At 25.1% G+C, this 17,345-nt stretch overlaps 1 protein-coding gene across 3 annotated transcripts in view; it reads left to right on the forward strand.

The window, feature by feature from the left end:
- Positions 1–17,345, forward strand: part of LOC117181671 (nidogen-like) — a 107,537-nt gene that overhangs the window by 89,006 nt on the left and 1,186 nt on the right. For all 3 annotated transcript variants that reach the window (XM_033374578.1, XM_033374579.1, XM_033374580.1), the window contains 5 exons: positions 2,197–2,533; positions 6,120–6,348; positions 8,384–8,559; positions 11,998–12,106; positions 14,333–14,451. In XM_033374578.1, the coding sequence (XP_033230469.1) occupies positions 2,197–2,533; positions 6,120–6,348; positions 8,384–8,559; positions 11,998–12,106; positions 14,333–14,451 (970 nt within the window). The remainder of the gene's footprint in view (positions 1–2,196; positions 2,534–6,119; positions 6,349–8,383; positions 8,560–11,997; positions 12,107–14,332; positions 14,452–17,345) is intronic.

Here is a 17,345-nt window from a genome sequence, read left to right on the forward strand (position 1 = left end):
AGGATTCATCCTTTTAGTTGAAAATTCACCAGTTAAGATCTAAATGAATTTTTTTAACTTAAAATGAGACTGCTCCATTTTCTATTAAAAATCGGTTTTTTTTCTAGTTCAAAATTCAGCTTTTTGGTTGAACATTTGTCTCCTCTAATTGAAAATTTTTCTTCTTTAAATGCAAATTCAACAACTTCGTTAAAATTCATGAATTTTATTAATTATTAATTAATAATTTTCAATTCAGTAATTGAATGGTAGTTCAAAGGATTGGCAATATGTTAAGGATATATAATATTCCCAGGCATTCTAAAGGGTTTTCAAAAGGATGTTGAAAGATTTGAAATATTTTAAGAAATTTTGAAAGATTTAAAAGAGTTTATATAAACAATTTTGAATGCGGTTTTAAAGAATGTCACAGAATTTTAGGTAATATGGAAGGATTTTACAGGGCCTGTAAAGTTGTAGAATATTTTTAAGGATTCCAAGGGATTTTTATAAGCTTTCCATGAATTTCAATGATTTTATGTGTTTTCAAGAGCGCTCAAGGTTTTTTATTTAATTTTCCAGGATTTCAGGAAGTATAATCAGATTTCGTGTAATTTCACAGAATTTTATCATATTTTAATAGATTTCAAAGAATTTATTAAAAAGGAGCGAGGGATTTTTATAGATTTTCAAAGATTTTAACAGATTTTCAAATATTGTTAGCAATTCATTTGGAATTTGCCTCGAATTCTTATTAATTTATCTTATATTGTTTTAAATCCTTTTTAATTTTTCTAAATTCACTTACCTGAAATTCTCAAACATTTGATCAAATTCTTTTATATTTTCTTTAATTCTGCGTAACTCATTTCAAACTCACTCAATTCAATTAACTTTTTCCTATTTTTTTTTAACTCACATGAATATTTTTTAAATTCAGTGTCATTTTTTATGAATTTGATCAAATTCATTTGAATTCTTCTAAATATTTTTGTAGCCAGTGGTGTCTGTTTTTTTTTTGTTAGAAATTAGTAGGGCTTTAAAGATTTGAAGATATTTGAAATTCATCCTGAATTCTTATTAACTTACCCTGAATTGTTTTAACCCTCAAAGTGCATACTTTATTATTTTTTACTTAAAAATTTATAGCTCACGCAATTTTAATTATTTCAACCTGAAAATGTATGACTATACTTTTCGAATAGTGTACTTTCATAAAAAATATATTGCAACATGGGTGCTTTCAAAAACTATATTTATTTGCACAGTTGTAAAGTCAATTTTATGATAAAATGAATAATCGGATTTTTTGCTTTTAAATCGATTTATTATTATAAAAATTCAGGAGCTTTGACATGCAATACTATAAAAATACAAGAAATTGAAAAAGATACATATATAACTGTATTTTAACAATTATATTTTATTCAACACATCCACAGTCTGCCCTCGCATGACGCGCTGTCATAAGTTATATACCATCTACAAAGAAAAAAAAAATTATCGAAAAAAAAAATTATTTCACTTCATATGATATACTTACGTTTAGAAAGTAAACAGAAATAAATAAAATATCAGCAAACAAATTTGCCCCAAAATTACTTTTTCACTCACTAAGTGCATACTGGGTGTTTCAGACCCCACGATTTTTTTACCTCCACTTTCAGCAGCTGCTGCTAGTAGACTGACGCTTGACGCAGTATGCTAAATGACTTTACTTACAGTTAGTGTCTCCAACTAAAGCTATATGGCGACACTTACTCATTTTTTTCGAATTAAGTATGGTTTATGAAAATTCGAAAATTGCTTGGGGTCTCAGACACCCACAGTGCACTTTAAGGGTTAAACTCTTGTAAATTCTTTTAAATTCTTTCATATTCCCTTGAATGTTGCTAAGCTCATTTCAAAGTTACTGAATTCAATTAAGTTTTTTTCTTCATATTTTTAAATTGTTTTCAATTCATTTGAATTTAATTTTTTTGTGGTCTTATAAATTTATCCTGAATTTTTTACGCTTTGAGATCGAAAAAAGTACGCAATGACTGTTGCAAAAAGTACACTTTGGTCCCATATTTTATCCCGTAGGGACTGTGAGGCCTGTAATGGTTGTCCCACTTTACCCCACATGTCTCGCTTAGCCCCCTGTAATGATACTTATTCTTCATCCTGAATTTTTTTTAAGATCAAACGATTTCTTTTATTTAAATTTTTCTTCAGGGCTTCTACGGTGATGGGTTTACCTGCTTGCCCCAATCTTCCTGTAAACGGGATCCAGGAATCTGTTCTCAATTCTCAACCTGCGTTTCCGCAGGAAATAATCAATTCACTTGTGCATGTAATGATGGTTACACTGGCGATGGAACAAATTGCAGACCAACCCCATCACATGAGGCAAATTTCTTGTTGGTAAATCAAGGAATGGCAATTCACAGAATTCCATTTTTCCCATCTCGGGACAGACCTGGAAGTCCGATTGTTGTCGAATACGAACAAATGACTATTGCGATTGACATCGACTGTACACGTGGAAAAGCATACACCAGTGACGTCAATGGTAATAATAATGAATTAATAACAAATTATAAATGATTTTAATATAATTCTGTATAATAAATTAAGGCTCGGAAAGCAGAATCGAATGAGCTCTCGAGCAGTTGGTTAGAGTGGGGATGCCGCGCAAGAAACGCGAAGAAAGACTGAACGGTCTTTCTGCGCGTTTTCTGCGCGTCTTCCCCACTCCTGGCTACTGCTCGAGCGCTCGTTTGGTCCTGGTTTCCGAGCCTTCAATTACAATAATAAGCTGATTATAAAACTATCAGATTAACGAAAACCGCAGGCAAATTATTATTTAGAAAAATACAAGTGCAAGTACAGAAGTATGCCGTTTAAATAAGGAACACGATTTGGCTTGATCGGAAACGGCGGAGCCTTCTTTTTCTATATGGGGACAGGGGCATAGAAACGTAATATTAAATGGCACAATGTGGGCACAGCCTAATAATATTATACGATATGAAAGTGGTATATAAATCTTCAATAATAAATAAACTATGGCCACTGAGTAACAAATAATAGTAAATAAGAAATCCGGGTTCAAAATTCATATTCCCAAAGATTTCAATAATTTCACAAAGATTTAAAAAATTTCGGAAAGATTTCAGGTAGTTTTCAAAGATTGCCTAAAGAATTCAATAATTTCCCACGGATTTCAAATATTTTGCAAAGATTGGAAATAATAAACACAGATTTCGGATAGATTTATAAGATTTCGAAAAAATTTCAATGGCTTCAAAAAGATTTAACAAATTTTGAAAAGATTTTAGGTAGAGTTTAAGGATTCCAAAAAGATTTTAATAATTTCCCAAAAGTTTTGAAAGTTTCGCAAAGATTTCCGATAATTTGAAAAGATTACACAAAGATTTCAATGATTTTACAAAGATGTCACGAAGAATTCAGATAGATTTAAAAGACTTACAAAGATTTCCTAAAAATTGCACAAAAATGTCAAATATTTGGAAAATATTTAGCAAAGATTTAGGACAGATTTATAAGATTTCACGAAAAACTCGGAAATATTCCAGGTAGATTTCAAAGATTCCACGCGGATTTTAATAATTTTCTAAAGATTTCGCAAAGATTTCAGATAGATTTAAGAAATTTCATAAATACTTCAATTATTTCACTAAAAATTATGATGGATTTCAAGGAGTACACAAAGATTTTAATGACTTTTCCAAGGCTTCACCAAGATTTCAATTATTCCCCAAAGTTTTCACCAAGATTTCAATAAATTACTAAAGATTTTGAATATTTAACAAAGATTTCGAAAAGATTAAAAAGATTTAACAAAGAATGCAATGATTTTGCAGAGATTTCACGAGGATTTCACAAAGATTTTAATAATTTCACAAATATTATCAAATATTCATTAAATATTTAAAATATTTCGCGAAAATTTCCAAAGATTTCAGAAAGATCTCACGAAGATTTCAGTGCTTTCCCCAAGATTTCACAAAGATTTTTAATAGATTCATTAGTTTGAAGTATGCACAAAAATTTCAATGATTTCTGAAAGATTAAAAAATTTTCACAAAGATTTTGCAAAGATTTTGCATATATTAAAACAAGTTTAGAAAGATTTCAAAGAGTTCGCAAAGATTTCTCCAATATTTCAATAAATTCACAAATATTATCAAATATTTATTAAATATTTCGCAGATTTCACGAAGATTTCAGTGTTTTCCCAAGATTTCAAAAAGATTTCAGGTAGATTTATAAGTGTCTAGTATGGGCAGAGATTTCAATGAATACCGAAAGATTAAAAACATGTCACAAAGATTTCACAAAGATTTTGCATAGATTAAAAATATTTGACAAAGATTTTAAAGCTTCCACGCGGATTTTAACAATTTTCTAAAGATTTCGGACAAATTTACAAAGTTACACAAATACTTCAATTATTTCACAAAGATTTATGATGGATTTCAAAGGGTACACAAATATTTCAATGACTTTCCGAAGATTTCAATAAGATTTCAATTATTCTACAAATATTAAGCCAAGATTTCAATGATTTCCCAAACATTTTAAATATTGAACAAAGATTTCGGATAGATTTGAAAAATTTAAGAAAGACTTTAATGATTTCGCAAAGATTTCACAAAGATTTCACAAAGATTTCACAAAGATTTCAGTAGTTTTACAAGTATTAGCAAATATTGATTAAAGGCTTCAAATATTTCGCAAAGATTTCCAAAGATTTCGGAAAGATTTCATGAAGATTTCGGTGCTTTCCCCAAGATTTCACAAAAGATTTCAAAGATTTCAGATAGATTTATTAGTGTGCAGTATGTACTTAGTTTTTAATGATTTCCGAAAGATCGAAAAAGTTTCACAAATATTTCGCAAAGATTTCAGAAATATTTCACGAAGATAAAAAAATATCACAAATATTTCGCAAAGATTTTGCATGGATTAAAAATATTTGACAAAGATTTCAAAGAGTGCACAAAGATTTCCATGATTTCTCAAGAATTCCACAAGGATTTCAATAATTTCACAAATATCAAATATTTGAAAAATATTGCAATTATTTGCCAAAACATTTTAAACAGATTTCCAGGATTGCATAAATATTTCAATGATTTCCCACAGATTTCAAATACTTTGCAAAGATTTCAGATATTTAGCGCAGATTTTCGATAGATTTATAAGATTTCCTAAAGATTTCGAAAAGATTTCAATGATTTCACAAAGATTTAAAAGATTTTGAGAAGATTTTAGGTAGATTTCCACGACTCAACAACGATTTGAATAATTTCCCAAAGATTTCACAAAAATTTTGAAGGTTTCACAAAGATTTCCAAAAAAATAACCCAATTTTTTTAAAATGATTTTTTAAAGATTTCACAAAGAATTCGGATAGATGTAAAAATATTTCACAAGGGTTTCAATTCACAAAGATTTACGATAGTTTTCGAAAATTGCAAAAATATTTCAATAATAATAATAATAATGTAGATTTCAAAGATTCCACACAGATGTGAATAATTTTCTAGAGATTTAAGATAGATTAAAAAAATTTCACAAAGATTTCCGATGGGTTTCAAAGAGTGCACAAAGATTTCAATGATTTCCCAACGATTTTAAATATTTAAAAAAGATTTCGAATATATTTAAAAGAGTTTACAAAGGCTTTAATGATTTTGCAAATATTTCACAAGTATTATCTTATACTTTTTTAATATGTCAAATATTTCTCAAAGATTTCTAAAAATTTCAGAAAGATTTCACGAAGATTTCAGTGCTTTCCGAAAGATTTCACAAAGATTTCAAAGATTTTATATAGATTTCTAAGAGTGCAAAGAAATTTCAGGTAGATTTTTGAAAAAATTCAAACGATCTGATGAATTTAATGAATCGATTTAAGAGGGGGGCAAATCAAAATTTGGCCCCACGGGTCGATTTCTGGAGAGGACATTTTCCCCTGCTCTCCCAACGGCTTTGACACTTTAACCAAGGCACTTTGACCCTCTGACCCATTCGGCCTCTGCGACCTCTGATCTTTGGCCTCTGACCCTCACCGTTGGCCCCTGACCTAGTCTTCGAAATTCTTGTAAATGACACTGACTTTTTTACAGGTAACAGAATTGTTTCATTAAATTATAATGGAACGAAATTGGAATCTTTCATTACTGGAGTTGCCAGTCCTGAAGGAATTGCGATAGATTGGGTTTCAAGAAATTTATTTTGGGCAGACTCTGGAAAAAGTACTGTTGAAGTTGTCAATTTGGAAACGAAAAAGAGAAAAGTTTTAATTAAAACAGGTTTAGTAAATCCTAGGGGAATCGCTGTCCATCCTTACCGTGGGTGAGTAATTATAATTATATTTTATAAATTTAAGTTTATTAGTATTAGGGTTTTTCTAACTTGAATCCCAGAAAACTTTTAAGAAACTATTCATCTTAGAGAGCATTCACATATTAAAAATTCGAAATAAATAATTTAACTTCATCATAAAATTTATTACCAAATGTTTATAAACATTGTTGATAGAAGAGGAAATTTAAATTTTAAATTATTGTTTAATAATGGAAAATAATTCTCTTTTTAACATTTTGCAACCACTTTAATTTGTGAATTTTCTTACATTTTTAAAGAGATAAGAAAAAGTAAATAATGGGCAAAATCTTGTTTGAAAGCTTTCGATAAAAAATAAGAAGCTTTTTAATAATTATGACAGATTTTAAATGATTTAATTTTTTCCAAGATTTCAGGAAAAATTTTAATTGGTCGAGGTTTTAATTTAATATAATAAATTTAAGTTTTGAAGATTTCAAAATGTGTGGAAAAAGAATGTGGCAGACTGAAACAAGTTAAAAAATTTGTTAGGATTACAAATTTTTTTTAGATAAACTGAATTTCACAGGATGTTAGAGGAATGGAAAAATGATAAAATTCATGGAAAATGTTCAAATGATGGTTTTAGAATGAATTTTAAGAGAAAATTAAAAAAGATTACAAAAGAGTTTTAACTATTTTCTACAATTTTTAGAAAGAATGTAAAAGATTTCAAGGCAAAATTTCGCAATGTTTCCGTATTACATAATTGTAGAAAAAAAGTAAGTTTAAGAGATATTCAGAAGTTTTTAAACGATTCAAAAATAATTGAATCTTTTAAAGATTTTTTAAGAATTTTGTAATGTTACACGTAAATTAAAATATTTGTTTATGTTCCTACAAAAAAATTTAATAATTTTTTATTTCGAAAAATTAATCTTAGGAGATTATTTAAAAAGACTTCAAAACATTCTAAGAGATTTAAAAAATTGTCAAAGAGAACCAAAAAGAGTTTAAGGCCATTTTTTAAAGTTTGCAGGTTCAGAGAAAAAAAACAGAAAAAACTTGAATAATTTCTAAAGATTAGAAGTTTTAGAGGGTCTGGGAATATTAAAAAACAAATTTTCTAATTAAAAGTGTGAAAATTTAAAATGATTTTTCATTTTGAAAAATGAGCTTTAAGAGAAAAATAAAAAAAATTTTTAAACATATTAAACGATATTTTGAATGATTTGTTAAAATTTTAAGAAAAACACAAGTTAGTAAAAAATATTTTGAGGAATTGAAGACGTTTTAAATAGATTAGAAATATTTAGAACTTTGGAAACATTTCCGAAAATGTATTAAATATTTCTTGATTTATTCCAGAATTCTAAAAATCAAAAAAATCTTTTAAAATCACTCGAATTTTTACTAATATTAGGTGATTCTTTAAAATCTGCTAGATTCTTTCTTGATACATGTGAAATATTCAAAAATCTTTTTTTTAATTTTTTCAAGAATCTTATAAAAATTATATTTATTTAAATTTAAAAACAAACTGATAATACTTATTTTCTGGTTCTCAATTCTCAAAATTCAATTGCAACTCGAATTCAAGTTTTAAGACACTTTTAAAAAATAAATAGTTATTTGAAATTTCCATGTTATATTAGTATTAACATTATTTTGTAGTTTTCATGTAATTGAACAAAAAAGTTTTAACTAGTGAATTTCAATTAGTTCTGATATGACTTCAATAATTGTAGAAATAAAAAGGAGATTGTAAAAGCATTCAGTGCTACATCAAAATATTGTTTTATTTATTTGTAGGCAATGTCTCAACTTAAAAAACCTTTTTTAAATTAAAAAACGTTTATTATGTTTTTAAACATACTAAAAAAAATGTTACGTAACATTTACAGTTGAACTTCTATCTGTTCTAAATTTTGGTCCTTCGAGCCGGACTCTTCAACTGATCTGATAGTCATGTTCGACATGGAATTCTTCCTAACATATTGATTATATATAATTAAGATTATGTCGGATAAATTGAGTTTATTATTAAATAGATTTTTCATTTTAGAAAAATTTTCTGGTCTGACTGGAACCGTCAGGCACCAAAACTCGAATGGGCAAATGAAGACGGAACAGGTCGTCAAATATTCATTCAGGGAGAGAACGTCAAAGTACCGAATGCATTGGCCATCGATTGGGGCACAGATGAATTATGTTGGGCTGACGCAGGAACATTCACGATAAGTAAGAAATATATTTTTATTTTAAATATTTTAATAGTATTAGTATACATTATATAATAATATTTATAAATATTTTATGTATACATTTTTATTTTTGATGTTAAGGTTTATAATCAGGTAAATTAATTATTACTTTAATGTTGATTTTTCTTTCAACTAGTCCAGAATAAATATTTTATAAATATTGATATTTTTTAAATTTAAAGTTAACTATATATCAAACAGTTTGGCGCGAGACGGCTTGAAAATTTTATTTTTTATTTGACAAGAAAGTTGACATGTGATACTTGGAGACTTTATTTTTCAATTTTGTTGTTCTGGATATACATAAAAACAATACTTACTTACCATATTAAAAAAAATCCAACGTGAGTTTTAAGGTTATAAACAAATGTCAATTTTCAACCCGCAGATTTTATTTTTTAAGCAAATAAATTTTTAATTGCTCTGAAAAATCCTTTTCCAATGAATCAGCAAATATTTTTTTACGAAAAGAATGTTAAATTACTTGGATAAATCATTCGCCTATGGTACTTTATCAAACAATCATATTTTTTCATTTTATATAAACAAATTCACAGCTTGAATACTTTTCAACAAATAGATATAATTTTGTATGCTGAATTGACTATATAAATACATACTTTATTTATCAGGAGACTTTGTCAGAACATTTTTTATTTATTTAAATAAATTTTATTTAAAAAATACAATGGAAAAATAATGGAAATGTCAGAACAATTTTTTTAAAGTCGGGGAATTTTTGTTCCAGCGTCTTTAATTTTTTTATATTAAATTTAAATTATAATAGAAGATTGAATAACACGGATTTTTTATTTGTAAAATTAGCTCTAGATCACTGTATTTAACAGTTTTTCTCTGATTTAACTATTTTGCTATTTTACAGAAAAATATTTGATAAGTAAAAATTACACTTATGTTTCAAAGTCATCTGTTTTGCTTGAATTCAATTCTTTTTTATTAAAATTTAAAATCTTTTTTCGTTGATATATCAACTACTAGATTTTTCGTTCAGAATTCATATTTTTGGAATGATAATTTAATTACTTGGTTAAAGTTTAGATCGGTTTTTAAAAATAAATTTTTTTGGTTCAAGGTTCATAATTTTAATTAAAAATCCATCTTTTCTGTCGAAAACTGAGCTGTTCTCTTGAAAATATTATTTTATTGAAAATGTGCATTTGTATTCGTTGAAAATTTGTTTTTTTAATTGAAAATGTAAATAACTTTTTTTTGACAATTTATCGTTTTTAGTTGAAAATTCATGTACAGGTTTTGTTTAAAAATCGTCTTCTTTGGAAGAAATTATTCTTTTGATTATAAATTCATCTTTTTGTTTGAAAATTCCTATTTTTGTTTAAAATTCAACTATTGATTCATCATTTTAGTCACTTCGCTTCACTTTGATTGAACATTCGTTTTTTTCGTAAAAAATGAATTTTTCTAAACTTACAATGTAAATAACTATTTCAATTGAATATTTCATCGTTATAGTGGAAATTTGATTTCTTTGGCTGAACATTAGTTTATTTTAATAAAAATGTTACTATTAAATTTTTGGTGGATTATTTTTTTTCAGCTGAAAATTCGAGTATTTTTTTGTAAATTCGTCTTGTTTAGTAGGGATTACACTTCTTTGTTTAAAACCAATTTTAGTTAAAAATTTATTAATTTGGTTGCACATACATTTTTTTTAACTGGAAATATATCTATTTCATTTTTGACTAAAAATTTATCTTCTTCTTTGAAAATTTATCATTTACGTTGGAAATTTAAATATTCCTGTTAAAAATTCATTATTTTATTTGAAAGTTTATTTTTTTTTGTTGAAAATTCCATAATTTCAGTTGAAGATTCATAAATTTTTTTTTTAATTAAATTTTTTTACTGAAAATGGAATTATTTCTATTGAATACTCCATCATTTTATTTGTGAATTAATTTCTTTGGTTGAAGATCAATTTTTTTAACTGAATTTTTTTAGATTTCCTTCACTGTGGTAGTAACTTTATTTTTTGTTGCGAAAAATTAATCATTTTAACTAAAAATTCAACTAATCTATTTTATAAAAATTTAACGAATCCAATTATGAATTTGTTTATAGAATTTTTTATACAATGAAAAATTATTGCTCTTTGATAAAGTGTCATGAGTAAAAGACTTTTCCAAGTTATTTAGAGTTAATTTGATTGAAAAAACGAAGTTAGCAGTTTGAAAATTTACGAAAATCTCTATTTGTTTATCAAATTTATTTAAAGAACTAGCAATTGTTATCAGGTATTGAAATATCTTTCATATTATTTATTTCTGACAAAGTTTTGATTAATTAAAAAAAAGTTTTTGGAGTGTGAAATGGTTAAGATTTTTATTTGTTCATTAAATTTATTAACATTTTGAATTTAAAAATTCTTAACTAAGCATTGCTTTTACGTATATTCCGAACAAAAAATAAATGAAGTGTCCAAGCGTGTTTGATATTAATTTGTTAACATAAAACTAAACAAACTTGTATTAATATTTTAACCTGCTGGATTTCATGTTTTTAAACAACTTTTATAAACAAAAAAGGTACCATAGCAAAAAATCATCTTATAGACATTCTTAGTCAATTCGTTAAACAAAAGTTAAGCATATTTCTTAAAAAATAGTAACAAAACCCTGAACTTGCTTATGAATATTGTTTAACTAATGAACATTTTTTGTCGATTTGAAAAGCATCAGAAAGATCTTAGTTGATTCCGTAGAAAAAATTGAGTTTATTCGTTAAAAATATTCAAAATCTAAATTTTAGTATGCAAATTGTTTGAATAATCAATTATTCTTATGAGTTTTCAAATTATCATAGCAAAAAGCCATAAAAAATATATTCTTAGTTGATTATGTAAAAAATTTAACCTTTTCTTAAAAAGTATTAAAACTGTTAATTTGTTTATAAACATTGTTAAAATAATTTTCTAATAACATCTTGTTTCAATTAGTGATAATAAAATGTTTTTTGCTCTTAAACTGTATATAAAAACTTTGGATTTCAATAAACTAAAAAGTGCCAATCCCAAAAAATAACTTTTCTTAAATAATTTGGTAATAACTTTTTTTTTTAATTATTCTCACACACTGGAAATGATTTATAGAGTTTCAACAGTTTCCTTCATAAATCTGAAAATCTTTTTAAAACATAGTCTTTTCAAAAAGTTAAAAAAAAAATCAATTTTGTCGTTAAATAAAGAATTAACTAACCTTTTTATAAAAAATCCAAACACACAATTTTTTCGAAATTTAGAAGTCTTGCATTAAAAAAAAAAGTAAGTCGTATGAATAGAGGTAGGCTAAAAATTAATTTTCTACAGAAACACAATGTATTTTATTAAATAAAAAATGTTTGTATGTAAATAAAATTTTAATTTTAATTTTTTTTACAGGTTGTGCACAAATTGATACGAGATATGTGCACGTGGTTGCTGAATCTTTGGTTTATCCATTCGGAGTCGCAATATCACAAAATCACTATTATTGGACCGACTGGAAAACGTGAGTTTCAAATTTTATTTAATAAAAATAACTTTTATTACAAAATACAAATTTGGAGGAATTATTTATTTTTCAGGTTTATCTGCTTATTTGTTTAAAAGGTTATATAAATATAAATAAGTATAAATAAAAAATGTATATAAATATAATTTTTCTGAGATTCTTGAGAAAATTTAAAAAGATTTTTGAACATTTCTGATACTTCAAATAAAAATGTCAACAAAAAAGTTGATCTTTAACCAAATAGTTGAATATTTAAATAAAAATGATGAATTTCCAACGCTTTATGTTGGTATTTTATTCCAAACAGATTTTTATTTTAAATAAAAAACAGTTGAATTCATAAAAAAAAATATCAACTAAATATTTGAATGCTCTACCAAAAAGTATTAATTTTCAGTCAGTTCTACTTTCAGCCAAAAAAGAAATATTCTCTAAAAGAGATGCATTTTTTACAAAATGGTTTCATTTTGTGAAGCAAAAATATGCATTTTTAGCAAAAAAGTTAATTTTTAATTAAATAGTTAAATTTTAAACCAAATACATGAATTTCCTACCAAGAAGATCATTTTTCTCCTCAATGAGATGAATTTGTAACTAAAATTATGAATCTTCAAACAAAAAATAGGGTTTAACAAAGATATTCAAATTTCACTAATTAGTAAATATTGTAAATGTAATAGTCGACATTTCAATTAAAAATATTTTTATTTTAAATCAAAAACAATTGAATCCATAAAAACATTTGACTACAAAAAATGTGTTCATTCTAGAAAAAAAAATATTTAGGAAACTTATAATTTGAAAGGAAAATTAATTAATATTAGAAAATACAAATTTTGAATAACTATTTATTTTTTAAGTTTCTTTATTTATTTGCATTAAGTTTATATAAATATAATTTTCTGAGATTTCTTGAGAAAATTTAAAATAATTTTTGAAAAATTCAGGCTATGTCGAAAAAGTATCTAGAAAACTACTAAAAACATTTTTTTTAGTCTTTTTGTTTTTACCAAATTTTAGGAAGAATTTAAGACACCTTGAAAATATAGTTAGGATATTTTAAAGTTCAAAAACATAAAAAAAATATTTTATCCATTTCCGCAAATCTTTCCAAGTTTTAAAATATTTGTAATCTCTTAAGAACATTTAAATTTCTAAATATCTTTTAAACTGAATAATTAAACTATTCATAAAATTGTCTTAAAATCTTTCGGATTTGTTCTTGACAATTTCGCAAATCCTTTGCAATGTTTTAAAATCTTTTTAAACTTAAGATTCCGAGAATCTTACTTTTTTTAAAATTATTTTGAAAGTTTTCAACATTTTTAAAACGCTTAAAACTTATTTTTGAATTCTATAATTATTCAAAATTTTCTTTAAATTTTGAAAAAATATGCAAAATTTAAAAAATGGCCTTATAATCTTCCAGATCTTCAAAAATCTATATTTTGTTGTCAATCTTGTGAAATGTCTCTAAGTTTTAAACTATTTTTGAATCATTTAAAAACGTTTATATGTGTCCTAAATGTATTCGATTTTTTTTAATTTTATAATTTTACTTAATTGACCAATTTTGCTTTAAAATCCTTAACATTCTTTTCCGGAATTTCAGGAAATTATTTTAAATATTTTAAAATATTTTCTTTAAAATAATTTTGTTTCAATAAGAAATCAATATTTGAATTTTACTTGGAATCTTAGGGGAAAAAATCCTTAAAAAGCTTTAAAATTTTATTTCAAAATATAAAATAAGTATAAAATTTTGTCAAATATTTTCAAATCTGGAATTATTGTTGAATCTTTTTTAAACTTCTCAAACTTCGAAGTATCTTCTAAAACAAATCAAAACTTTCCTATCATTTTTTTAAATCCTTCAAAAAACTGCACAAAAACCATTTTTAATATTTGAAGATTATTCACTTATTTTCAAAATTGAAAACAGCAGAGTTGTAGGAAATGTTTTTCGCATAAAGGTCATGATTTATTCAAATTCAACAATTTTTACAAAATTGGTAAGAAGCGACAGTAAGAAAAACTTTAATTACCAAAACTATTGTTGAAATAATTATTTTTACTTATTTTAAAACTTTTTTTATGGATAATGTTTTCTTATTTAAAAAAGACATGAAAATAAGATACATCAATTTTAAATGTTTTCGATTTTTTGTAAATTGTTTTAAAAGACCCTCGGTCTAAAATTAGAATAATGTTTATATTTTTCAGTCATAAAATAGAGGTGTCTTTGAAAAATGCTGGCCAAAGGCGAGAGCCTTTGAATATTCCAGCTGGAGGAAGTGGAAAATTATACGGAATCGTTGCCGTACCTGAAGCTTGTCCCAGAGGTAATTTTGCACAAATTTTTTTTTAAGAATTTAGAATGACCATTTAATTTTTCCCCCTTAATTAAATATTTCAGCGTGATTTTTTAATGATCAAATAAGTAAATTCTAAAACCAATTGATCAAATTCAAAAGAATTTTCATGCTTGCTAAATAACTTTTTTATTTAGGAGAATTCTTTTTTTTTACAATCGAATTTTGTACTGTTTCTTAGAAACAATGGCAGATTCTAAAAAATGGTAAATAAAAGTTTGTGAGTAAAAAAATTATTTTTTACTTTTGCAAAATTTTTCATGGTTTACGAGAAAAATTCAAAAATTACATTAGTAGAAATTTTTGAAAAATATTTGCAAGCATAAAAAAAGGTGAAGTTTTCCAGAAAAGATTTTTTTGTTTTAAAAATTTGAAGAAGATAATAAAGAAGATTTTCTCGAAACCCCCACCTTTTTATTCTTTTAAATATTTTTGAAAATTTTCTACGAATAGCAGAAAGGCATCTTATTAGCGTCATGCAGGCCAAACAATTCTACAAAAATTTTAAAATTAAATTTTTAGGAAACAAAACATTTCCCAGTTTAAAGAAAAAAATTCGGGGTTTTTGAAAAACAAAGCACAAAAATTTAAGTACGCGTAAATTTTTAGAATTTTTTTTTTACATATTCAAAAAATATATATCACCTAATTGCCTCTAAAAAACAACATATTTCGTCCCCGAAAGATTCTGCAATTTCAAGTGTAGGGCCCTGCCTTATATAAAAAAGATTCGGTTTGTCCTAAATTTGTTAAGTATTAAAAATGAACTTTATTTTTTTTGTAAAATTTTATTTTTTAGTCTATAAATTTCCCAATTTCCTATTTATTTATTGCAGGCTTCACATTCCTCATCCTTTTTCTCATTTTCCACTAAAATGCGAATTGAATTAATAAAAACCAATCAGAAAATCCTTAAAAATGAGTTGGTTGAAAGTTCATTTGTTTCGGTTGAAAAGTCAACTATTAAATTTTTGTTGAAGAATTCTTCGTTTTCATTTTTAAATTTTATTATTTGGTTTAACATTAAATTATTTTGTTAAATATTCAAAACTTTGGTTAAAAAGTCATATTTGTTGGTTGAAAATTCATCTTTCTGACCCGATAATTCAACAATTTAATTTAAATTTACTTTCTTTCTTGACTAACAATTTTTTTTTTGAAGATTCAACTATTTTTTAAACAGTCATCTTTTTGGTTTGAAAATATATTCTTTTCTGTAGAAAATTCATTATTTTCGGTTCAAAATGCACTGTCTGGTTAAAAATAAAAATTTTAGTTGAAAAGTCAACTTTTTTGTACAAAAATTAGTTTTTTTACTGGTCGAAAATTATAACGTATGGTGCGAAATGGCTAAGATATTTATTTACTCATAAAATTTATTTAGAATATTTTGGATTCCAAATTTTTATTTTTATTAAGATGAAATTTTAAGCCAACTTGAATTTTTAACCAAAATAGTTGAATGTCTAACTAAAAAAATAAATTTTTGTATTTAACAATTAAATTTTCAACAAAAAAGTTAATTTACAAGTAAATAATTGAATTTTCGACCATAAACATGAATTTTCAACAACAAATTTGCTTTTCAACCGAATATTAGTTCAATTTTCAGTTGGGAACAAAAATTGAACTAAGAGAAAGAAACTACAATAAAAAAGTTAATTATGGATTAAAAAGTTGAATTTTCGGTCAAAAAACATGCATTTTCAAAAATTAGGTTTATTTTTAATCAAATAGTTGAATTTTCAGTTGAAAAAAAATTTAACTAAGAAAAAGAAACTAATTTTAGAAAAAATTGTTTTTGACAAAAAATGTATTTGTTTGCTGAAAATTCGTTTTTATTTATTAAATCCGAACGTTTTTTATTTAAATTTTTTTTAAATTTCTGATACTAAATTTCTCGTTGAAAAAGATCTTTTTAGGGGGAAAATACTTTCTTAAAAGTTCTTTTTTTACTGAAGATTCATAATTTTAGTTTCAAATTCATTTTTTGGATGTTAAAAACACTTGTTTGAAACTGAAAAATTAACTTTCTTGTTAAAAATTCATATTGCTTAGTTCAAAATTCCACAATTTAGTAAAAAATAAAACTTTTGTAGAAAATTAGTTTTTATAGATAATTAATTCCCCTCGATAAAAATTTAACTACGCTATTTTTAGTTCAAAATTGATCTTTTTTAGTTTTATAATTCAACTATTTATTTACAAATTATTACAGGAAAAATATATATACTAAAACTAATCAAATAAAATTTGGCCTGACATCACATCTATTGTTTAAAATATTTATTTGTAAAATTCATGTAATTTGTTGAAAATTCTTATTTTTTATATAAAATTCAACTCTGTGGTTGACAATTCAACTATTTGGTGAAAAATATATGTATTTGGTTGACAATTCGTATTTTGGGTAGCAAATCAACATTTTAGCTAAAAATGTAACTTTAAGGGTGAAAATTATACTGTTTTAGTAACGGATTCGGTTTTTTTGTTGAAAATTTGTCTTTTTTAGTTATACGGAGATGTTTTTTATTTAAAGTAAAAAATTTTTTTGGTTTAAATATCAAATATTCAAATTTTTGTTGAAAGTTAGCAACTGTAAGATTAAAAATTAATCTATTTTAACCTTCCTTATTACCCCTTCTTTCCTCACTTCCCCTTCTCTCATTCCCCCTTACTTTCCGCCCTGAGAGAGAAGTATGTCCTTGCTTTTAAATCAACGGCCGTTGCTTTAACATGAAGGGTTCCGAGATCTTAGTTCTTGCGCCAAAGCTAGACTAAAATCAAGGATCAGTTTCGTGAATCAATTTCTTGAAATTTCTTTCCGTGTAAAAATGGGGTATTTCTTTTTCCAGAATAAAAAA

Source organism: Belonocnema kinseyi, chromosome 10, assembly GCF_010883055.1.
Source record: "Belonocnema kinseyi isolate 2016_QV_RU_SX_M_011 chromosome 10, B_treatae_v1, whole genome shotgun sequence".
In the NCBI taxonomy this organism is placed as follows: Eukaryota; Metazoa; Arthropoda; class Insecta; order Hymenoptera; family Cynipidae; genus Belonocnema; species Belonocnema kinseyi.